At 36.2% G+C, this 25,354-nt stretch overlaps 1 protein-coding gene across 6 annotated transcripts in view; it reads left to right on the top strand.

Annotated features, from left to right (window-relative positions):
• LOC137428973 (KAT8 regulatory NSL complex subunit 1) overlaps positions 1-24,808 on the top strand; it is a 241,691-nt gene extending 216,883 nt beyond the window's left edge. For all 6 annotated transcript variants that reach the window (XM_078780889.1, XM_068118907.2, XM_068118909.2 and 3 more), the window contains 2 exons: positions 13,540-13,738; positions 23,489-24,808. In XM_078780889.1, coding sequence (XP_078637015.1) covers positions 13,540-13,738; positions 23,489-23,959 — 670 coding nt within the window. In that variant the 3' untranslated portion in view covers positions 23,960-24,808. The remainder of the gene's footprint in view (positions 1-13,539; positions 13,739-23,488) is intronic.
• The last annotated feature ends 546 nt before the right edge of the window (positions 24,809-25,354 follow it).

The raw sequence follows: 25,354 nt of genomic DNA, 5'->3' as shown, positions 1-25,354 counted from the left end.
CTCCTCTTTTAGGAGAGATGAATTGGCACTTTTTAGAGCCACATACTTGACATATTCCTTTGATAAACTCTATTATTTTTAGCTTTAACATGAGATATTTTTAGATTTAGTTTTCTTTTTACATTTGAGACAATAACTCGTATTTATTTATCAGAAAAATTCCGACAGAGTATCAAAACCTTTTTGGTTTTCAACATATACATTTCAATCTTTATTTTTAAAACATAAAGAATCCTAAGGAATGCCTTCACTCTCTCCTCCATTTATTTACAAATAAAAACTAACTAAAGTCAATGACACCAACATCATCAATCACATAATCTTTTCCTTCTTCTTCTTCTTCTTCTTCACCACTTTCTCATTTAAATCTCCTCCCTGAAATTGAAGACATTGACGTTGTTATTTTTGAAACCATTATCTTCATAAGAGTTGTTAATTCTTTAATTTCCTCTACGGTGCGTTGAGATTGATTTATTTGCTGCAATACACTCAATCTTTTACGAATCTCACTGATTTCCATCTTTTTATATTTTTCCTCCCTCTCTCTTTGCTCCCTTTCCTCCCTCTCCTCCTTCTCCTTTTTCTCCCTCTCCTCCTCCTTTTTCTCCCTTTCCTCCTTCTCCTTTTTCTCTCTTTCCTCCTTCTCTTCTTTAACTCCTTCCTCATTTATCTTAGCAATTTTTGATATCAATATTTTCACAGCATTCATTCTTTCTTTATTTTCCTCTTCGGTGAGTTGAGATTGATCTTCTTGCTGTAATACATCCACTCTTTTTTGAATCGCTCTGATTTCCATCTCCCTCTGCTCCCTCTCTCTTTGTTCCCTCTCCTCCTTCTCTCTTTTCTCTCTTTTCTCCTTCTCTTCTTCAACTCCTTCCTCATCCCTTGCTACCCTTGAGTTTAAACCCCAAAGAATATTATACATATACTCATCTGGATTTTGAGATATTCTTGTATCTATAATTATTTTTCTCATAATAGGATACCAATAACATTTGTTGACGATTTCTAAAAGAGTTTTATATTTCATAACTTTGAGAAGTTCATTTTTATTTAATACTTTAAACAAGTCTCTATTTGTAGGTTTAGCAATATCAGTATAAGGCCAGTTTTTTATGACAAAATTCCCATGTATATGCTCCAAATCATAAGGTATGTAATACCGAGCACCCTTTTCTTGTAGGTATCCTTGAATACAAAAATTATAATTCTCTTGTAGTCTTCTTCCTGCCATTTATGTATCAGAAATATATGTGAGATTAATATTATGACAGGTAATACCACCCCATCTTCCCACTACCAAATCGGTTTGTATTCCTCGGCTTTCTATCCTTATCTCATGACCTTCCTTCTTTGTCATGCTAACCATCGCTATACTATCATATATCTTTCTTTTCTTAAAACCATGTATTTGTTGTTTATTAATTGTACTTCCACATAAATCCTTATCCTCACCAAGTGGATAATATTCTTCTTTACGAGACTGATTAAAATCATGTAGGTCTTCTATGTTTATTGAAAAAGACCAATTATACCCTAAATCAGGCATATCGTACCCCCATTTATTAATTCGCATATTAACTATATGTCCTTCTTTATAAAATGCAATTGTAAGCAGGTAGTTAAATTCAATGAGGAAAGGTGTATGGTCAGTATAACCAGGTGTTGTGGTTGTAAATTTTACTTGTTTAACAAAACGTGCTGTTTTCTTTAAAAATATATATTGTGATAAATCACTAAATCTAATTAAGTCATTTGCATCTGTAGGGTTTGGATAATTGATTAATTTATAAGTATTCTTCATATTAATATTTTTACTTACACTATATTTTTGTCGTTCAGCCTGTGCCTTTGTATAATAATTTGATAAATCAATATCCTGAGAAGATTTTCCAAAGATAGAACCATCTTTTCCAACATAAGTCATTTATATTAGATTAAAAATGATATCATAAAAATTTTCATTATTGTTGAGTTGAAATAATACATATAAACATAATTGACCACAACATTTAGAATTAATTTCTTGAACTTGAAATGGTTGATAAACACCATTCTGCAAGAATTGTATTACTTCAACAGGTGGTGGCATACCATAACTATCAAAATAATATTTATCCTGACTATTATGAATACAAACCCAATGAGAACCATTCTGTGTGTCTAAATTCATAATAATATTCTTTGTATTCTTATTTATATGTATTAATTCATCTCTCATACAAATAACCACATTATCAATTTTTAGTGTTTTACAATACTTAGTAAGTTCTATATTTGACGTTGTATTCTTTCCAAATTGTTTAAACCATTTATCCATTTATTTATGAGAAAGATACAATCCATTACCCCATTTAGTTAGTTTAACACCCGCTTGAGCGATAGAGGAAAGCATATCTCCAACCAACAATCTGGCTTTATCAGGTAGACTTTCAAGTTTTTGAGCAAAATCTACAATTACACCACTTCCACTAATTTGTTTCTCCAACTCCTTGTTATGTCTTTCCAATTCTTTTTGAGCTTTTAGTTGTGCCTTCCTTTCGTTAGCAGTTTTTACCGCTGCTGAAATACCACCAGTCAATGCTCCCGCCGCACTTAAACCAGCAAATAAAGGAATTAGAAACGGGAGAAATCCTCCTCTTGACTCGTCTATTGAATATTTCTTTAACATAGGTTTCGTCATTTTAATTTTAAGAGATCCAACATCATTTAGTGTTTTTACTTGTGTGTGTGTGTGTGTGAGTAAAACATCAATTCTTACAGCTCCTTTTCTTTGAATTGTATTAACATTAATAATACAAGGCTTTTGATTTTGAATACAAGATGTTAATTTATTAAGATTGATTTGATTAACATATACCCCAACCATTTATTTATGAGAAAAAACCTATGTGATATTAATCATAACACCATTATCTGTATTAATCTGTAATTCTGTTTCCTCCAAAAGCAAACAATATGCATTAACCTCTTCACTCTCCCCTCTTTCAATGTATAGAGAAGTATCCACTCGATTAGACTTTATAGTTTCCTTTTGAGAACTCAGGTCAATTGCATAGATTGTATAAAGTTTTTGAAATGCAACCATATCCAAAATAGGATCATTATTACCATTACTTTCACACACCTTTTGGTAGGACTTGTAGGCTTCCGCATAATCATTTTTTTCCTAATCAATTTCCACTCTATCTCGCGGATAAAATGTGCCATCAAGAGAAACCCGAAGTTGTTTCACCTTAGCATTATCACTCAGGGCATTATTCTTATTAGTACCGTCCTCTCCATCTGGTTTTTAAAAAATGAGCCAGAGGTATCGTGGCTTTCCTTGAAGAACACCCAAATTCCAAGTGTAGGTAGTGTGTTCCAGTTTAACGTGTTGACATCTTCTTTTAAGGTATGATACATTTAGCGGTTTCTTTGAGTTAAGTCTTCTATTTAACATCTCTTCCGTTTTAAGATTAGGAGTATATTCACTGATATACCAACACAAATCATTAATAACAAATTTATTATTTTCTCCAAAAGCATTTTCAACCCCAAAAAGCAATCTATTTACATTATCATTCCTTTGTAGTTGAAATCTAATTTTAAGCCCATACAAAACTTTATCATAATCACAAAATCCAAATATACCTTTAAGAGGTACTGCTACGGTAAAACTATTCTCTGGTTTTGTGTCATCATTATACATTGCCTTCCTTTGACTATAACCAGGGTCTGTGTGTGTACCCGTTGACATATCAGGAATAAAACCTTCAACAGCTCCCTTACCCATTCTATCACCAAACGAATATAGTGTAAATTTCATCATTTCAGATGTAGCAGAGACATAATCAACCGCTTCAACCTCTTGTGTTCCAATATACAGGCGAACACTATCAAACATTTTCCAGAAGAAATCATTTACGAGTGTAGCATTAGTATTATTCGCAGCCTTAGTGAATTTAAATTTACACAGCAAGAAACTATCAGCTCTATTCAAGTAAGTTTGTTGATTATTTATTTCAAAACTTTTTGTTCCGTTTGAATTCCAGTCTGTTCCTGTTATAGCATTTACCTTAAAATAGTCTTCCTTTTTCGTGGAGTTTGAAATGATAATTGTATCATCCAAATCATAGATACTATCAATCGCTTCCATACTTGTATTTATATAGTATTAAAATCGTTGAAACCCTGACCCAAGTATTTTAATGATTTTTTGTCGTTCTTGTGAAGATAGTTGAGTTTTACCTTTTTTTATTTCTTTGATTGCTTGTAATTTATGAGACTCCTTTTGAGCATCTTTTATACTCTTTATAGCACCCGCAACAGAGCCCATGGCAGAAGCAGTTGAACCAATTAGGTCTTTATGTTTAAGGATGGTTGAACCAATACCCATTAGAGTATCAATTATCCCATCTCCTTTATTTCGAAATTGATGACCTACACCTCGTTGTCTCTTAGGTTTATAGTATCCTTTACCCACATACCTTGTATAGTATGGTGAAAGGTACATGCCCTCCCCTGTAATTATTTTATATTTTCCCAACTCGGGTTTTCTCACAATAACCATTATTTATTTATTGAAAGACTTCACGTAGGTGAATTCTGATGGATATAATTTCATCATTAAAGGATATACGATTATCTTGGTCGGTTATCCTAAAATTTACTCTGTATATGGTTTTTCCTGACACAGGTAAATAGACAAGATTTTTTGGTTCCATATTAAATTTATAACCAATCGGGGTTGAGTATGCACTGAATGAAAATATTGTATTTGTTCTTATTCCATCGTTATAAGCACCATCAATCAAATCACAATGAATTAATACTGAATTTATACCGGAGGATATTTGGATAACATTATCACTGTAAAACGTCCCGTTATTTTCAATCTTTTTTGAAGAGAAACCCAATAGCTCTCTGAACGAATTTTCAATCGTGAAATCAACTTTATAATTATTTTTAAGTTTAATAGTTGATTTTGAAGTGTGTTTTTGAATATCTATTACAATATTTTTTGGTTCATCACCTTTTTCTTTCATAAGGCGAGAGACTTCTGAAGATATTTGAGAAATCTCGTAAGCTCCAGGTGAAACGGTTATAGTTTTATATCCACTTCCTGGATTATAACTAAACTTGTTGTTTTTCTCTGTGATATTAAAAAGGGTATTGTAAGTTTCCATTGACAACAAAGATGCCTCATATGAGGTAAGGGGGTCAAGTTGTAGTGGGTAAGGGAATGAAGCTGTGTAATCGCTCGTTGTGAAATTAAAACTAAGAATTGTGCTTCTCATCTTATTTAATATCTAATAAAATATCTTTGTATTGACATTTATTAATTATTTTCATATTCATCAACTGATCTAAAATGGCTGAGGATTCATTAAAACAATTGTTGTTTCCAGCCTTCTTACTACCTAACAACAATAATAGCCTATTAACTAATTGTGATGGGTCGTTTGGAAGAAAACTAACACCTGAACCAAGCTTACTTAAAGCATCAATAATATGTTTCTCCTTCTCATTCTTCTTACTTTTACCAGCAACAGAAACTCCATAATCAAGTGCATTTAGCAACTCAATATATACCCTATCTTCCTCTCTTTCCATATCAAGTGGTTCCTCAAAATATTTTGAACCGCTGAATCCAGGGTTTGTTAGAAGAAACATTAATCTTGGAGTTAATTTAACATTTGGTTGAGTAGAACTCAAGAACATCAATTCATCATTAAATATCAATACCTTTTCTTCCACAAGATGGAACACTGCTGGTTCTTCTGTTGGAATGAGACCTGCTCTGGTTTTTGAATCTGCCAAATATTCATTGTTTTGAAGAGCTTCCACTACATAATTAGGGGGTTGATTTACCTCCTCAAGTTTCTGAAATAATTCTTCATCATTATATTCTAATTTTCCAAGTTCTTGTTTTGTTATCTGACTAAAATCTTTGAGCATTTGAAGTTTTTTCGGAGTAAATTCTACCGTGGGAACTGTAGGGTGTTGAGTTTTTAAAAGCGGTTTAAAAAATTTCTCTTGTTTTCTTTCAAAGGCTTTTTCACCAGTTAGTTTCTGTCTCCATTTCTTCTTTATCTCTTCCTGTTGTTTAACAACTTTTGAAACTAATTGTTGATGTTCCTTAAACTTTCTTTCTCTTTCTTCGGCATTCATTTAGTATTGAAAAATATCATTTAATGAATTGTAAAGGTCAATGGGAAAATTTTCCTTTTCTTCATCATTATAGTAAATGTGTTGAAATAAATCCTTTTCTTTAAATATTTCATCAAATTCTTTATTGGTATTAATACGAGTTGTTATTTCTTCTTCACTAATACTTGTATCTCTGCTTTTCATACGTTTGCGTTGAGTCTCCTCATCGATATCAAAACAAAAGGATAAAATCTTAACTCCATCACCACACAATTGTTTAATAATTTGTCTCATTCCTTCAGGATTAGTTTCTAAAATCCCAAGACCATTAGATTTTACTTTATTTAACTCACTCTTACAATGTGAATATTTTGTAGAACCAAGAGAGACCTCCTCAAATATTTGACCTTCGTTCCTCAATCGCATATGTTCCTCCATTGAAATGTAGTAATAATCTTTCCCTTCTACTTCTCCTGGTCGCTTTGCTCTGGTTGTAGTACTCACAAAACGAATCATAGGGTGTTTTTAAAAAAAACTTACAATCTTTTCATTTTTACTATTCAAGAGTTTAGATTTATGAAAGTTCTTTCCTGAAGCAGATTTACCCACAAGATTAATAATAATAGTTATCATTTATATATGTAATTATGTTTAAAATAAAAATACATCCTTTAATATCTCATCTTGTTTCACAACAATATATTTATATTTTTCAATCGTGTGTTTCATATAATTTTCAAATTCTTTTTTACTACATAACGTAGAGCAATTATCTCTCCAAAAATTATTTACATCTATTGAATTTAACTTAAATAAAATAAAAGTATTGGCATTGTTTCTTATTGAGCGTCGAGGGAGTTGAAAATATGACTGACTAAGATAAATACAATTACAAGAAGAATGTCTCCCTCTTGTATAGTAGCTATCCATTACTGTTTGGTTTCTCTCATTAACACAATCATCAAAGATGACGAGGTTCTTTTTTGATTTATCTAAATCTTGAGGTGAAGGTATATCATCCGTATTATCACTGAGAATACAAGTTATGGGTTTTGGTTTCGATTTTGATTTCTGTGTATCACAAAATAATTGTATTATATCTTCAATATTATAATCATTTAGTTTGTTTTGAAGTTTAAATAAACCGATAATGTCTTCCTTTTTAAGACCTGCATTAAAACCCTGTGAGAGTAGTTGATACTCGGGTTGAAAACTAGACTTCGTAAAAATTATTAAATTATCATAATCTAAAAAATTATGACCAAGGAGCATCTTTAAAAGTAAACAGGTTTTTCCACATCCGCTTGAACCAACTATTAGACATCTCAATGAATTTGGAATGTTTTTATGGTTATTAAATTTTATCTTATTTTCCCAAACGGGTAAAAAATCATTCATTTATATATTTGGAAAACAAGTCATCTAACTTTTTTTGAGCTATTTTAGAAACTCTATGTTTTATCCTGAGTTCGGGTTTAATTTCAAAATAATTCTTTATTTTATTTATATAGTATCTTGTATTAACATTTCCATTAAAATTATTTTGAATAATAAATATCATTAAACCCTTATACATTTCCTCAATACAAATAGTCTCTTCCCTTGAAAGAAATGGTGTATTATCATCAAAATACTTAACATTCATCTCTCTTATTAATCTTGTAAAGTAATTCATTTTTGGTTCTAATTTAAAAGAGTAATATATTTTTTTTTTTTTTTTATTATCATTAATTAAAATTAAATCACAGAAAATACATTGTTTATATGAACCCTCATTATTAAGCCCTATTCTATCACAAGCCGGACAATTCTCTAATTTATCATATGGAGAGTCTGGAAATTCTAAATATCCTTCAGAACTTATCATATTTATATGGTAAATTTTTACTTAAACTAAACGCAAGTTTATTCATTAATAAATACAATGTTTCAAAGCACAAAAGACAAATTTCAATCAATCTCTACTTCGGTGAAAGATATAGAAAAATATGTCAAAGATGTTAAATTGAACAAAGATAAATATGGAAATTTTTGGGTAAAACCAGTTATGGAAAATAACATGAGCCCCTCTATTTCATTTAAAGGAAGAGCTCTAACTATACCTGGAAAGACATCCATTAAAGTAAATCTAACAAAAGTTTCTCCTCTACTCCTGGCAATTTATTCAAAGCTTGAAAAAGTGATTGACCACGATACTTTGAAAAAGAATGATAAGACCATCAACAATACTCGTGGAGAAATTTGTATTTACTTTAATAATCCAAAGGGTGTAGATCTAAGTAAAATGAATGATGTTAATATTTCTGGTGAAATGTCATTTCGTTCTATGATAGTTAGAGATTATTTAAAGATAACTTTTGATATTAAAAATGTAGAGATTGAATCCGTTAATGAAAGAAAGTATATTGGTATAGATGGAAAGGTTTTTTCTGCTAATTAAATATGAGTCATTACAGCAGTGAAGATTTTACTATTTCATTGAACTCGGACGATAGTGATGATAGTATTTCATTGAACTCGGACGATGGTGATGATAGTATTTCATTGAACACAGATGATAGTTATGATACTAATAGTTTGTGCTCAAATGATAGTTATGAGAGTAGCTTTATTGATGACTCTGAGTATGATTCTGAGTATTCATGTGATAGTTATGACTTAGATGATTCTGAGTGAAAAAGTGCTTTATTTTAAGCACAGCGATATATATAAAACGGAGCTGTAAAGCTCAAAAGTGTTTTATTTTAAGCACAGTGATATATATAAAACACCACGTTTTCTCACGCTATAAATATGGTTTATTGTGATACTTGCGAGAAGGAAGTAAAATATTATAAACAACATATTCTCATCGCAAAACATACATACAACATTCTTAACAAACTTTCCCCTCTTCCACCTAAAACAAAACATTGTAAGGTCTGTAAAACAACCATCCTCAAGAAGGGGTTTAAAGCCCATCTTAAAACTAACAAACACTTGTCAAAATTGTTTACTATTAAAAATACTGATGGTGCTTTCAAAAGACATATCAGGATTCGAATCTTTAACTTCAAACCTCCCGAACCAAAGTCTATAGTTGATGCTGTAGAAATAGTCAAACCTGCTGTTCAAACATTGATTGAAAAAACACTAAAAGAAATGAAACCACTTAAATTTTATATGGGGGTAAAATTAGAAATGACAAAGGATAAAGGAGTTATAGATACACCATACATGAGAACTGAGCCACACTTTATATCTTCATATCAAGATTTTAAAACATCAGGAGTCTATGATGAACTTATTAAACAAGAGCAAGATGTGGATAATTCAATCGTAGGAAGTGGATTCAATATAGGAAAAATTATTTACATAGACATTCATATTCTTAAATCAGATCCTCTAAAAGCTTCTTCTTACATTGATTTACCCAGTGTTATCAAAAATAGAAAAGCAGTTATCAATATCAAAAATAAAGACAATAAATGTTTTCTCTGGTCTATTTTAGCACACTTACATCCTCCACATTTTCATGATGAAAGAGTATCTCATTATAAAAAATATGAGAATACATTAAATACGAAAGATCTAAAGTTTCCGATGACTTTAAATGATATTCCTAAATTTGAAAAGATGAATAATTTATCAGGTAATGTTTATGGTCTAACAGAAACAAACAACATTCAGGTTTTAAAGCTTTCTGACAATTGTAAACAAACTCATATTAATCTTCTATATTTTAATTCAGAGGAAAATTCACATTATACATACATCAAAGATATTGCTAAATTAATAAAACCACAAGTCTGTAAGAGAACAAATAAAATATATATTTGTTTGCGTTGTCTTAACTTCTTCAATTCACAAGAAAGATTAGATAAACATTCAAATTATTGTGGCGAACATAAATCAACGGTAATCAATATGCCTAAAGAAGGCTCAAAGATCACATTCAAAGATGAAAATAAAAAGATCAAACATCCATTTGTTATATATGCTGATTTTGAAAGTATTCTAGAAAAAATTGATTCTGCTTCTCCAGATCCAAAAGAATCATACACAAATAAATATCAAAAACATACTCCTTGTGGTTTTTGTTATTATATCAAATCATCCGTTGGTGATGAATATAACAAGTTAGAGGTGTATAGAGGCTCAAATACCCCAGAGGAGTTTGTGAAACGACTAGAAAAAGACTGTGTCCGATTAACCAAGATAATGAGAGAAACCAATAAACCAATGTCCTTAACAAGTAAAGAAAAAAGGGAATTTATAAAAAACAATGTCTGTCATATTTGTGAGCTGAAAATTGGTAAAGGTCTAAAGGTTAGAGACCATTGTCATCTCACTGGTAAATATAGAGGTCCGGCTCATCAAAGTTGTAATATTAATTATCAACTCCCCTCTTTCATTCCTGTCTTTCTTCATAACAACGCTCATTATGATACACATCTATTTATCAAGGAACTCTCAAAGACTTCTGGAAGTATCTCAGCAATTCCAAACACGGATCAGAAATACATTTCATTCACAAAAACAATTCACACATCTCCTATTACTCATATCAGATTTCTTGATACATTTAAATTCATGGCAAGTCCATTGGCTAACTTGGTTCAAAATCTAAAAGAGTTTCCATGTCTTTCAGAGTATTTTTTAGATAAAGATTTTCTAACACAAAAGGGAATTTACCCCTATGACTATATGGACTCATTTGAGAGATTCAATGAAACACAACTTCCTTTAAAAGAAAATTTCTATAACAAATTAAATAATAGTCATATATCTGATAAAGATTATGTACACGCACAAAATGTTTGGAAAAAATATAACATTAAGAATCTTGGTGAGTATCACGATTTGTACCTCAAAACTGATGTGCTTTTGTTGGCTGATGTGTTTGAGGCTTTCAGAACAATCTGTCATTCTGGATATGGATTGGATCCTGCTCACTATTACACTGCTCCTGGATTGGCTTGGAGCGCGATGTTAAAAATGACAAAACAAGATTTGGATTTGATAACCGATGTTGATATGCTTTTGATGATTGAAAAGGCAAAGAGAGGAGGAATTTCACAAGTCTGTTCAAAGAGATATGCTAAAGCAAATAACAAGTACATTCCAAATTATGATCCATCGGTAGAGAGCTCCTACTTGATGTATTATGATGCGAACAACCTGTATGGCTGGGCAATGTCTCAGGCTCTTCCTTATGGAAAACTTAGATGGGTAAAGGAAAAAGATTACAAAAAGGTTTTACAAGATGTATGTATCTCTACACAAAAAGAATTGGATGATTCAAAGGTTGGTTATTATTTTGAGGTCGATTTGAAATATCCAGAGGAACTTCATAACCTACACAAAGATCTCCCATTTGCTAGTGAAAAGGAAAGTCCAAAGAAGGAGTGGTTAAGTGATTATCAACAATCATTTAATATAGGTGAATCAACAGAAAAATTACTTACTACATTATATAACAAGAAAAATTATGTCCTACACCAAAGAAATTTGCGACAATATTTATCAAAAGGTCTAAGAGTAGAGAAGATCCATTGGGTTCTAAAGTTCAATCAAAGTCATTGGTTGAAGGGGTACATTGATTTTAATACACAAAGAAGAACAGAGTCAAAAACAGATTTTGAGAAAGACTTTTATAAATTGATGAATAATGCGGTCTTTGGTAAGACCATGGAAAATGTGAGAAAAAGACAAAATATCAGACTATCAACATCTTGGAAACAAGCATCAAAATTAATTAATAGACCGAGTTTTACTAGAGCTGAGGTCTTTACTGAGAACTTTTGTGCGATCCATTTGATTAAAGAGAGTATTGAAATGAACAAACCTATTTATATTGGAACATCAATTCTTGATTTATCAAAGTCATTAATGTATGATTACTTTTATAATAACTTGAGGAAGAAATATCAAAATGATATTCATCTACTTTATATGGATACAGATAGTTTTATTTTGCAAATTAATACTGATGATGTTTATTCAGACATGAAAAAGGACATTAATATCTATGACACTAGTAATTACAGTCCAGAGAGTGAGTTGTTCTCTTCTAAAAATAAAAAGGTGATTGGAAAGTTTAAGGATGAATTAGGAGGAAATGTCATGAGTGAATTTGTGGGATTGAGGTCTAAGGCTTATGCTTATAAATACATTGTGAATAACGTTGAAAAAACTGATAAGAAGTTAAAAGGCATAAAGAAAAATGTCATTAAAGAAACAATGAACTTTAAGGATTATTATAACTGTTTAACAACAAAGAAAGAAGAGTTTAGAAAGATTAATGGAATAAGAAGTTATAAACATAAATTATATTCAGAAGAGGTGAATAAGAAAGCATTGGGGGCTTTTGATGATAAGAGGTTTATTTTAGAAAATGGAATTGATAGTCTCCCTTATGGTTATATAAGTATATAAGTGATAAGTTAAAAAGGGGGGTTAGGGATTTTAACGGGCTACCGCCGCCTTTTTACTATTATATAAATGATAGAACCAAGTACCAACCAGACTAAAGAGTGGAGGTGTAATCAACCTTGGTATATAAATGGTAAACATAACGAATGTGAAAAATATCAAATAGGAATAATTGAAAAGACAACTGGTAAAAAAATTTACAAAACAAATAAGAGAATTAATTTAAATACCGGTGAATTGGGTAAAAAAGATGGAAATATTTTTGAGTGGACGGAAAACTTTGATGGTTGCCAGGAAAATATATACTTTAATTTAAAAATGGTGTGTGGCACTGGAGGCGCTCAAACAAGAACATTGAGGGAGGTTTACCATTTTATCTTAGCTCAGTTAAAATATCTTAATAAAGAACCAAACTCAAACATCTTTTTTGTTAATATATTAGATGGTGAAGGGAGTGGCAAGATAATTAAATTATTTCCCACGCATAAACAAATATTTGTAGGGTCGTTGTTTGAGTGGGCCAAAGATGATTCACCAGATGATATTAAGAGTAAAAGGTTAAAAGGTCCATAAGGTCAGAAGGATCACAGGTTCACACAGATGGACCATTGTTTAAGTGGTCTAATGAATAAGGATAACATGTCAAAAGGTTAGAAGGTTCGTAAAGAACAGGGTGAGAGAAATAGAGGTGTTATGGGGCAATGAGGGAGGGGAAAAATTAACATGTAAGTCAATGGGAAAATGAGAGTGTCCCAGAAGCAACATATATACACTACTACCGTTTCATCACTTACAAGTCTCGTCATGTGTAAAAGTGGCATTGTTGATCTCGTAAACCGTCAAGTAGCTAAACAGCCAAATTGTTTTGCTTTCTTTTTTAAAAATCTTTTCTTTCCAAGCTAGTTCAACATTACGACACTGTTTTTGGTATACAGAAACAACGAGGGGATTCAGTACCCATTAATAAATAAATTCCCCATCATGTTATTTTAGGTCATTTCACAAAAGCCTGTCAGACGGACGCTACACTCCACAACCTCCCTCACCGGATGTGGGTTTGGAGCAAACTCTGGCAGCTTCTCCTGGTGCCAGCGAAGCTGGTCTTTCGCTGCGGCTGCAAGATCGAGGCTTGCGGGATTCGTTGTGCGAGTCGACCCGTTCTTCCACGCCTGACATGAGCTTCGAGGAGCTGGTGGGTAAAATGTGAACTGTTACACGCACGGAAGCCTTCCATCAAAATAATCCGTAATGCATTGGACATTGCTGTGTTAACCACTTAAGCAAATGCAAAATGTATTTTCCCCTGTGATTACTTTTTCATGTTGAGGAAGTATTAGGCCAAAATTCAAATACAATAATCACTCAGGTACAAGCCACATTTTCCCCCAGAAATATCTGATTAAATATGGGGTGCGTATTATGCATGAGAACAACACACAACACAACAGGCATTTTAAGGCCATTTTCCCTGCTAGAGCGGGGGTTAGCTGTATTATGCATGAGAACTAAAGTGAAACTCTTTCTCCAAATTTCTCACCGACACAAGACCAACATTCGTCACTGTGTGCCACCATCTTAATTATGCAGTGCATTATGGGATATCTTATGCAAAATTGAACTGATATTTTTTGTTATGAATAAAAAAAATTCTATAGAATAATTCTGTTGTGTTATAATGCGTCAATTTGCTTTTGAAAATCTTTTACATAAAGTTTAAAAGTTTAAAACGTATACATTGCACTGCCATAGCAGCAAAATAATATCAGGGAGTAACTTGTGCATTGCAGCACAATGGCCATCTCAATGGATTGCTTGAGAATTACCACATTCGAATGACTCGCTAAAGACTTGAGAGTTATATACGAGCGGGCGCTATTGTCACATGTCACTCAGTAAGAGTCATTCGGCACATTCAACATGTCACGTTGGTTCATGATATTTTGTTTCATAGATGTTAGGCCATCTGTTGTGCTGAATTAAACACCATCTGCAATAGCTCTCTCCATACATCGGCAAAAAACACCATACATCGGCAAAAACACCATAGATCAGTAAAACACTGCTCTTGAGATAACTACATTTTTCAGTCCTCAGCTGAAGTTCATTTTGGAGTGCATGGTGTACATATAAACTGATGTTTTCCTGATAATTTTATCTGAAGAGTGCCCTGCGTATTATCATGGAGTACATCAGTACTCCATATACAACAACAATATGCATTTTAAGGCCATTTTCCCTGCTAGAGCGGGGGTCAGCCTTGCGGTCCCCATGACAATCTTCTCCATTTTGCCCTATTTTCTGCATCTCTCCTTGTTTAACCCCCTTGCCTGCATTTCTTCTTCCACCATCTTCAGCCAAGTCTTTCTCAGTCTTCCCCGTCCTCTACTTCCTTCTACATTCATTTCCATCACTCTTCTCAACCAGTCACTTTCATCCTTCCTCAACACATGACCAAACCATCTCAAGCTGTTCCTCTTCACAGCATCAATCACAGGCTCTATTCCCATCATCTTTCGCAATTCATCATTTGGCTTCCTCTCTCTCAACGATACTCCGCACATCCACCGAACCATTCGCATTTCCACCCTTTCCAGCCTTCGTTGCTGCTCTACATTCATGACCCATGTCTCGCTTCCATAAATCATAACACTTCTCACACATGCAGCATACACCTTTCCCTTCAGCTTCAACGACACTCCCCTCCTTGTCAGCACGCCACTCAGTTCCCGAAACTTCTTCCATGCACATCGCACTCTAGCAACCGTTGCCGAGTCTGATCCACCTTCTCCATTCAGCATGTCTCCGAGGTAGCAAAATGTTTTCACACCTTCCAGCTTCACGCTGTCTCCAAGATCCAACTCAACATTTCCTCCATCTGCAGATCCCTCTGTGCACACCTTACACTTGAATGTAGCTGCCACACTGGTTAATGGCCCTCTCAGACCACTACATTTTTGATGAACCCACTCAGCGCACATTGTACATTGAATGGAGTTCACTCCGACACCCTTCCTGCACACAGCACATGGCCACTTCCCAGTTCTTTCCACCTCATCACATGCTTTACCACTTGCCATCACCTTCGTCTTTCCTATATTCACCTTCAGACCTTTTGTCTCCATACATTCCTTCCACTTCTACATCTTTTCCTTTAGTCCATCCATACTTTCCGCAATCAACACCAGATCATCTGCATACAACACCTCCCACGGTAAACCCTCCTTTACATTCTGAGCCAGCACCTCCATCACAGCTACAAATAGTAGTGGACTTAGTACCGAACCCTGATGCACTCCCACCTTCACCTCAAACTCACCACTGTTCCCGTCCTTCATCCTTACAGCTGTGCGTGCTCTTTTGTACATTGCCATCACTACTCTGATCAACCATTCCTCCACTTCTAACTTCCTCAATGCCCATGTCAATACTTCGCGTGGAACCCTATCGAATGCTTTCTCCAGATCAACAAACCCAAGAAACAACTTCTTCCTCTTCTCCATGTACTTCTCCTGCAACTGCCTCACAATAAAGAGCGTGTCTTTCGCTCATCTTCCTGGCATAAATCCAAACTGCATTTCGTCGATCTTCACCTTCTTCCTTATCCTCCTCTCCAACACCCTTTCCAATACCTTCATTCCATGCTCCAATAACTTTATCGCTCGGTACAAGCCCCACTCCAGAGGGTCACCTTGCCCCTTGTATAGAGGGACGAGTGTACTCAGTTCCCAATCCACTGGAATGCGGCCTTCTTTCACCACCAGATTACAGATCTCTGTCATTCTCTTCACACCCCAACTTCCTGCTGCCTTCAACATATCTCCCACAACTCCCGTTGGCCCTCCCACTTTTCTACTCTTCATTGCTTTTATCGCTTCCTCAACTTCCTTCTCAGTTATCTTCTCTGCCGGTCCTAAAACTGGGTTACTCTCTATGTTGCCATCCCATTCATTCTCTGTATTCAACAGCATTTCCATATATCTTTTCCATCTTCCTTTAATTCCATCTGGGTCCACAACGATTTGTCCCACTTCATCCTTCAAGCAACTCACCCCCATCACATCACACGTCTCTTTCGCTATCTGCTTTGCAATCCTGAATACCGCTCTCTGACCCTCTTCCGAATCCAAGCGTTCTCCGAACATTTTCCTGCATGCCTCCTGTGCCTTTGCTACCTCTTTCTTTGCAGCCTCTTGGCTGCCTTATAACTTTCATGCTCTGCTTTTCTGCTCCCGTACCCTTCGCCTTCTGCCACTCCTTGAACTTCTTCCTCTTCTCGTCAATCCTCTTTCCAACTTCATCCCACCACCATGTTTCCGAGTGCCTCGGTGGTCCTTTTGTCCATCCACATACCTCACCAACGGCTCCCAACAGACTCTCTTTCATTGACATCCAACCACGTTCAAGCTCAACCACATCATCCTCTACCCTACTCAGCCTCTCTTTTAATGCCTCCCTTACTGTCACCTCTTTCAACCTCCACACCTTCATTCTCGGTTGGTACTCCACCCGCCGAGCTCTCCTCGCACCTTTCACCCTTATGTCGCAGACAACCAAGTGGTGCTGTGAAACAGCCTCCTCCCCCGGGATCACCTTTGTGTCCCGGAGGTGCCCCCTATCTCGCCTACACACCATCAGGTAGTCAACGGTTGTCGTCGACCCACCTGACGTGTATGTAACAAGCTTATTATCCCCTTTCTGGAACTGAGCATAACAAATCAGCTCCATCAGCAAACTCCAAAATCCTTTCACCTTCTCCATTTCTCACACCATATCCATAACCCCCATGAACTCCCTCAAAACCGTCCATACTCCTTTCCACATGTCCATTTAGGTCTCCGACCACAACAACTTCCTCATCTTTCACGTTTTCCATCAGCTTCTCTATCGCACACCAGAACTTGTCCTTCTCTTCATCGCTCCGACCAACCTGCGGAGCATATCCCGAGATGACGTTCACCAAGAGCTTTCCAATCATCATTTTCACCATCATCAACCTATCACTCACTCTCATCCCACTCACCACACTGTCTACAAACTCCTCAGAAAACAGGACACCAACACCATTCACGCCCTCTGGGCACCCTTGCCACACAAACTTGTATTTCTGTCCCTGCCTACCCTTCACCATTCTCACACCACTTCCCTTCCATCTCATCTCTTGCACACAACATATGTCCACTCTTCTTCTGACCAATACTTCCACCACTTCTCCTGATCTCCCTGTCATTGTCCCTACATTCAATGTCCCAAACCTCAGAAACCCATCTCCACTTCGGGCTGTACCCTGCCCACATGTAGTTGTAATTGTCATGGTTCTCTTTTTGAGGCAATGTTTTTATGGCCGGATGCCCTTCCTGACGCCAACCCTCTTTGTCGCCTCTTATGACACGCAGGGATACGGTGTACCTATTCTAGCCAGGGTACACTCCATATAGAGGGACTATATGGGGGGAGGGAGGGGGGGAAATGGCCACTGAGATATGAGGGAAAAGTGATATGCTGAGAAGATAATAGAGTGAGGATATAAGCCTTGTAAAAGCCATCCTTTTATTCACGTGAATTTTATGAACTAATAAGACTTAAAAAGACACCAGAATACATTGCTAAAGAACTACATCGGAAGATCGCTAAATCACGAAATTATACTTCTTCCTCTTCCTCTTCGTTGCCTCTAAAAAGAATGTTAAACTGTTGCCCAACCTTGCACAATAACAGCTGAAGCGATTAAGGTGATTCCAACACGAGGAAGTTACTTTGTCTCTGGCCTGTTGCACACAACCCCAAATTAAAAAATATATAAAACAAAATATATTAAAAAAACTTGTATAATGAAAATTATTAAATTACAATTTTAAATTATTAAATTAACTTGTATAATAAAAATTATATTCAATAATAAATAATAAATGTATGTAAAAAAAAACTTATGGAAATAAATCTAACATAAATGTGGACTCAACCAAAATCAGCCAGGATTATGGGGGGGGGGGGGGGGGGTTTGGGGTGAGTTTGGGAGGGGTGAGTTAGGGAGGGGGGGGGTGAATAGAGATAGCAATTTGCCAAAAGCGATACATATCCCTCTCCCCCAAACCATAAAATCAACTATAACAAGTATTCAAGTATTAAAACAACTGAATAATATAGGTGGATTTCATATAAACCAAAATAACAGTACATTAAACTTTGAGCGTTTTATTATTTTTGGAAATTGCACATAAACCAGAATTTTTAAAATACATTAAATATTAAGCGTTTTAGAAAATGAAATCGAACGTAAATGTGGGCACAACCATTACAAACCAGGATTTTGGGAGGGGAGGGGGGAATGGGCATAACCGTTAGCCAAAAGCTAATTTCTCCTTCCAATCCCCCTCCCCCTCCCCCCATTCCACTCCCACCTCAACCCATCCCCAAAATCAACTGAAACTAGTATTGAAATATTTTAACAACATCGATGTATGGAATCCACACCAAAATGATAAAACGCATAAACAGTAAGTGTATTAAATTTGATAATATTTTGATAAAATATTTATAATTATCTTCAAAAGAAGTCGCATAAATATAAATCGTCACACAAACTGATGGGGAGCTCTAAATGGCCTGGTCGAGTGATTGAAGCTGGGTGCGGCCATCTTATAGCCCCCAAAAATGATGCTCCATTGGGTGATACACACTGCTGTTTGTGTACTATCTAACTGATCTGTGTTCGTGCATTTTGCATTCTTTATGGACTCTTTTACATATTCCCCCTCAAAAAAAACAACAGAAACTAGAAATAAAACATTTTTAAAATGTAAAAAGCACAGAGTGATGAAATCTAGAAATAAAACATTTTTAAAATGTAAAAAGCACAGAGTGATGAAATCTAGAAATAAAACATTTTTAAAATGTAAAAAGCACAGAGTGATGAAATCTCACCACCGTACAGGGTAGGAATGATACCATGATTAGACAACACAAGTGTGTATAATGATGTAAAGATAAACGGATTATATTATTAGGTCAAGTGTCATGTTCGGTAAAAATTATGTTATTGCACTAACTAGTGAACCAGTGATGAGATTTTGACCAAACTTGGTAAAAGAAAATATGCAGTATCATGATGCAAAGAGGAATTGATTCGATTTTGGTGGCAAAGGTCAAAGGTCAGGTCATGTCAGGTAAAAATGTGATACTTGAGACCACCTGAAGGGATTTAAATCAAACTTGGTACAAGTATGTATAATGATGCAATAATGTGGGCAGAGGCATATAGGTCGATGTCAGAGTGCTATTCTAGTTTTTAAGTGTTTTTTTTTTCTTGTACACAACTAGGAAAAGTACCCATCCTCAGTGATGTGAAAAGTTAAAGTTAATCTCTCAATTATTATAATTATTTCATAAACTTTAAAAAGTTTAATTGTGTTGCACTTTTGGTTTCGCTCAGCCAGAGCTCTGAGTTACTTTTGCTGCCCACCGTGAAATGGTGGTGCAACATCGGGTGGTTGTGGTTAAATTCTTCTAAAGATGGCAAAATATGCTGCTTGCAAAATAAAATATGGTATTAACATTATTTATGCCTGTTCTCCCATCATTACTGCACACGCGCTAAACAGGAAACAGGGTTATGCAATTGGTTCATGTCTGTCCGTCTGTGCACAAACGGCAGTTTATGATCGAGGAAACAACTTATTTGAAATTAATGTTGCATTTTAAACATGAATCGGAAACCAAACCTGCTGTTTAATAAAACTTTGGCTCTGAATTTGTCATAATCACGGATATTTTTAAGCTGTGAAGTCGCTTCAATATTATTTGGCTCAGTGGCACATCTATCCTCGCCCACAGAAAATGATGCAGCCAAGCAGCCGCAAGCTGCATACGACTAAATAAAAATAAATATTTGGCTATGTCCTTCCTGAATCCAAATACAGACTTGGCATTTAATATGGAATATTTTTTTTGTGGGGGTGAACTTACTTTTCAAGATGACTTAGAACCAAAAGTTCATTGGAATTATGTTGAAATTATTCTAGATTTTGTTAATGTGACCTTTTAAAGAAACAAAAACCACATTTGACATTTCGAAGCAAATAAATTGATCCTTGAAAGTGATGTAAACTGATATCGAACTCAATTCACGAACAGTACTGTGTTAAACTTCTGTACGTTTTCCAGAAGTATCTCTTTATTTTGCACATTAGCCCAATTTTTTTTTAGCAAAAACAAAAGTTAAATTACGACTGGGATTACGGACAGTAAAATGACAGTTCAGTACTTCGTGTAACCCCCACGAGCATTCAGGAGAGCATGTACACGTTGAGGCATGCTGTTCACGAGATTTGCCAAGGTTTGGACAGGAATCGCTTGCCACGCAGTGACAATAGCCTGCTGTAATTCACGCACAGAGGTGGGCTGCTGGTCCAAGTTGTCGATTTGACGCGTTAATTCTGCCCACAAGTTCTCTGTCGGATTCATATCCGGGGACATGGCAGGCCACTCCATATGCTCTACACCACGGTCAGCAAGAAAGTGTTGGATCATGCGAGCACGATGAGGCCGTGCATTGTCATCTTGGAAGACAAACTTTCCTCGAAAGGCTGCACGAGCAAATGGAAGCAATGTTTCTTCCAGAATGGCCCTGTACTTGAACTGGTTCAGGTTTCCATTCAGAACAACCAGGTCAGTTTTGCCCCCTGCATGAAAAGCAGCCCAAACGGTCACCCCACCACCTCCAGCTTGGACTCTTGGCACGACACAATCTTCATTGTCGGCTTCATGCACTTGTCTGCGCACTCGGACGCGGCCATCTTGACGATAGACAAGAAATCTAGACTCGTCACTGAAGATCACGTGATTCCAGTGTCCTGGCTGCCATTGACGGTGCTCTCTGGCCCACTGCAATCGGCGCTGGCGGTGTTGTCTGGTCAGGCGTGGCTTTCTCAGGGGACGCTTGGCCTGATAGCCTGCTTGAACCAGTCGTTGGTTGACTAGCCTTCTGGATACAGGCACATTTGTCAGTTGCTGCCACTCAGCCCGAAGCCGATTAGCTGACTTGGTACGGCCATTGCGGACTAACCGGTGCAGCTGGCGATCATCCCTCCCTGTGGTTCTGCGGGGACGTCCTGGCCTCGGTATTGGAGTAGGGACACCCCTCTGAGCATTTCGTTTCAGGATCTTTGACACCTGACCTCGAGTGATGCCATACTGCCGAACAATAGCACGCTGTTTCATGCCGGAATTTCGTAAAGCCACCACTCCATGACAAACAGCATTGTCGAGTTGACGGACCATCTCCAGAGGGAGCGGCAATAACTTTTGTAGACGTGCAGCAGTTGATTTCCACTAATACAGAACGCAACAACCCTTATATACCCGATTGTGAAGCCAATCGTCAAATGTACCTGTCCATACATTTTGTCACGCCACCTGTGATATAATCCTGTTATTGACTTCTTGCTGTGACAGACAATCAGTGACATGGTTCTTTGAACAAAGAAATCACCGAAGCGTAAAAGAAACTCACCAGATTGATATACTGAGTTCAGAAAGTAAACCCAAGTCAAGAAAAAAAAAAAATTCCATATTAAATGCCAAGTCTGTAATATTGGCCAGAAGGCTATATCCTTCCTTCCAAAAATGAATAAATTTTCTAACCCACCATGTTTAATTCTAAAGGGTTCTCAAGTGTAATTCTCATAGGTTTTGTTCGTTTCTAGGGTTTGCCTATTTCATATGAAAAATGCAAACTAAACTGCTTCCTTCGGACATGGGTGCGGTTTTAAGCGGTGAGGCCCCTTCAATATTTGGCTATGTTCGTCTATCCGTCAAAAATGAATAAGAAACTTTCCAACCCACCATGTTTAATTCTGAAGGGTTCTAGAGGTTAATTCTAAAGGGTTCTAAAGGATAATTATAATGCGTTTTTTCGTTTCTTGGGTTTGCGTGTTTCATATTAAAAATTCCAAACTGAACCGCTTCCTTTGGACATGGGTGCGATTATTTATTTATTTTAACTCTGTCTGCCTACCTGCCAGCCAAACAAAATTGAAAATCATTTCAAACGGCTAACTTGCTGTTTTTAAGAATGTCTTCAAGGACACAGACAACAGGCATAACTAATGTAACATGTCAGACAGGGTGGTGTAATAGCCACTGCGTAAATGGCGGTAAACTTCCGGAATTGATTGATTTATATGACTTTTACAATCTTTATTTTATTTAAATTGAATCCCATTATAATTATAAAATCCCATTATAATTTTTCGAAATAAAACCAAGTGTGAGGAATTTATTTCTCAGAAATGTCAGGAAGTGATGAAATAGTACGTGTCATTTTCCCATTCTCTCAACCTTCTACTTAAAAGTTAGAAACAGGGTGCCAATGTTTGGGATGACTGTTGAAAATGCCATTTCTCTGCCTACTCATTACTGACAGACTCCAGAATAAATAAAGCAGCGTTGTTGATTTTTGCTCCTCTTTGAGGAAGTGTTGCACCAAAGACACTAAAGTACCCAACTCACCAATCTATATTTCTGGCCAGTTTGTAGTTGCCCTTTAAAAGTGTCAGTCACATTTTCCTGAAATCCTGCTCATCTGTGTGGAAACTTATTATTGAAAACTGTGATCCAGTTTGAACTGGATTTTACTCAATGGAAAAGGACTTGTTGATCAGTGGGAAAATATTGGCAATGTTGAAGGAATGTTGAGGAATTTCATCTTCTTTGAATTTCTTGATTTTGAATTTTGAAGTTGAATTTCTTGATCAAATGTTGCGGAATGCAAACCACCAAGCAACGTTTTGGGTGTGAGCCGTCCTCCTATAGGCATTGCTTCACCTTTTTCTTATCGTGGTTACAATACCCCTGTTAATATAAGTTCTTTTAAGTGTTATCCCCATTGGTATTAAAGTTATCATTTGACATTCAACGGTGCTTTTGTGCTTCATTTGCATTGCAGATTGTACAACCATGGGAGCGCAGATCATTTCCACTGAGAGATGATGAGCTGAAGGCGTTGGAGAGTGTGTCTCCACCACTGCAGGTGTACACACCTGTGCTCCCACTCGATGCAGATGCAATAGAGTTGTTGCCAAGCCACTTGCCTCTTTCAGTGGACAAGTCAGTGTCCGAAATGCCCGTACAACAACACACGGACGCGTCTACAGTTGGGGACGTGGAAAGACCCATAAAACGCAGCCTGCGTTCAGCATCAAATAAAATGCAGGCAGAACAATCCACAGACGCGGAGCAGACTAATGCCAGCATGCAGCGACGTTCATCGGAACCGGCACAGAACACGCGGGCGAGCCATACTCCAAATGTAAACCTGCGGAGCGGTGCGACAGGCCCGCCGAGCCGAACTCGTGCTTCTACGCGTGCCAGGCACAGCATTGCCGTGAGGGTGTCCAGGAGAACAGTGTCACACTAGCAGGCCGAAAAGACGCGGTGTGTGCATTGGGCAGCGGCACTTTGTTTAGTGTTTGCTTCTTCCTCCTCTTATGAGGCTGGCAAACATTGTCTACATGCATTGTTTGTTTCTGTACTTGTTATTGCAGGTTGGTGTGGCGTTTTGTTATGATTCCTTCAATGACTGTCAAAAACTTTGAGCCAAACTACACTTTGCATGTTTTTTTTTGTTCTTTGCTTGTCCTGTTTTTTTTTTGTTTTGTTTTTTAATAGCTTTCACGTTCTGTTGGAAGTTTGTTTTACTTTCTGACAGATTTTTACAATTACTCTGGATCTTTTCCTGACTACTGCTTCTTTATGCTAAGTTATGATTTTGTTGGAATCTTTAGTGGAGCATCTTTTATGACCAATTGTATTTTGTTGTTTTTGCCTGTTAATTTGCAATTTATTTGATAATTATGCACTAATTTCCAAAACTGTTACAGCTCTCAGTACCTGCTCTGCTTATCTACAACCTGAAACGCTATTCCTGTACCGTTGTACATTATGTAGTAATATTCCTGATCTCGCCGCATTGCTTGTATACACGCAAGCTTTGTGCATCTTTCCTAAGAAGAGTTATCTGTAGAAGTATTGTTGTAGAGACTTCAGTACTGTTTCGATGTACATAACTTCTAGGGCGTGCATTTGTATCCATGTCAGACATGTAGTGACATGTAAATGCATTTTGTATATACTATAAACCTCCTCTTTGTTTGGGGAAACAGGTGTTGCAACTTCCTTAGACCACCTGAATGTTGACTACACTGTGCTTAAAAAAGCAAAGAAAATAATTTAAAAAACAATAAAAAAAAAAAGCATTTACATACTCTTTTGGCATCTTTGCATTTTCCTTGTGCACATGTTCAAGAGGAGCATGGTACAATTAAGGTGTGGGTTTAGGTGAACATTCTACAGGTTTGAGTTGATGGTTTATTCAGTGTTGCACATCCACGAGTTGCGATGAGCATGATTAATAAGGACGTGAGACTTCGCCATTTAAAGACAAAGTTTGTTTGGCAAATAGTTAGTGCCACAAGCGTTACTTTATGATTACTTTGGAGTTACCTCCGTGTATGGAAACACAAAATCCACACTGTTGTCATCTTAGATTTGTTATTTTGTCAGGGTCATCTTCTCAGAATGTTGATTGACATGTATCTCCACCTATGTCTGTCCTTGCACGTCCCACACAGGTCAACTGCATCCAGTCCATCATATCTGTCGTCCATTTTCTCCTCTTCCTTCCTCTCCGACATTTTCCATCGATATTCCCCTCCAATAACTCTGTCTACCACCTGCTCTAAAGACGTGACCGTAGTATTGCACCTTTCTCTCATTGATGATATGTACTAATTCTCTCTTCTCCGGCCATTTC

Source organism: Myxine glutinosa, chromosome 6, assembly GCF_964187855.1.
Source record: "Myxine glutinosa chromosome 6, kmMyxGlut1.1, whole genome shotgun sequence".
Classification (NCBI taxonomy): Eukaryota; Metazoa; Chordata; class Myxini; order Myxiniformes; family Myxinidae; genus Myxine; species Myxine glutinosa.
This window is presented reverse-complemented; position numbering and strand designations above follow the sequence as displayed.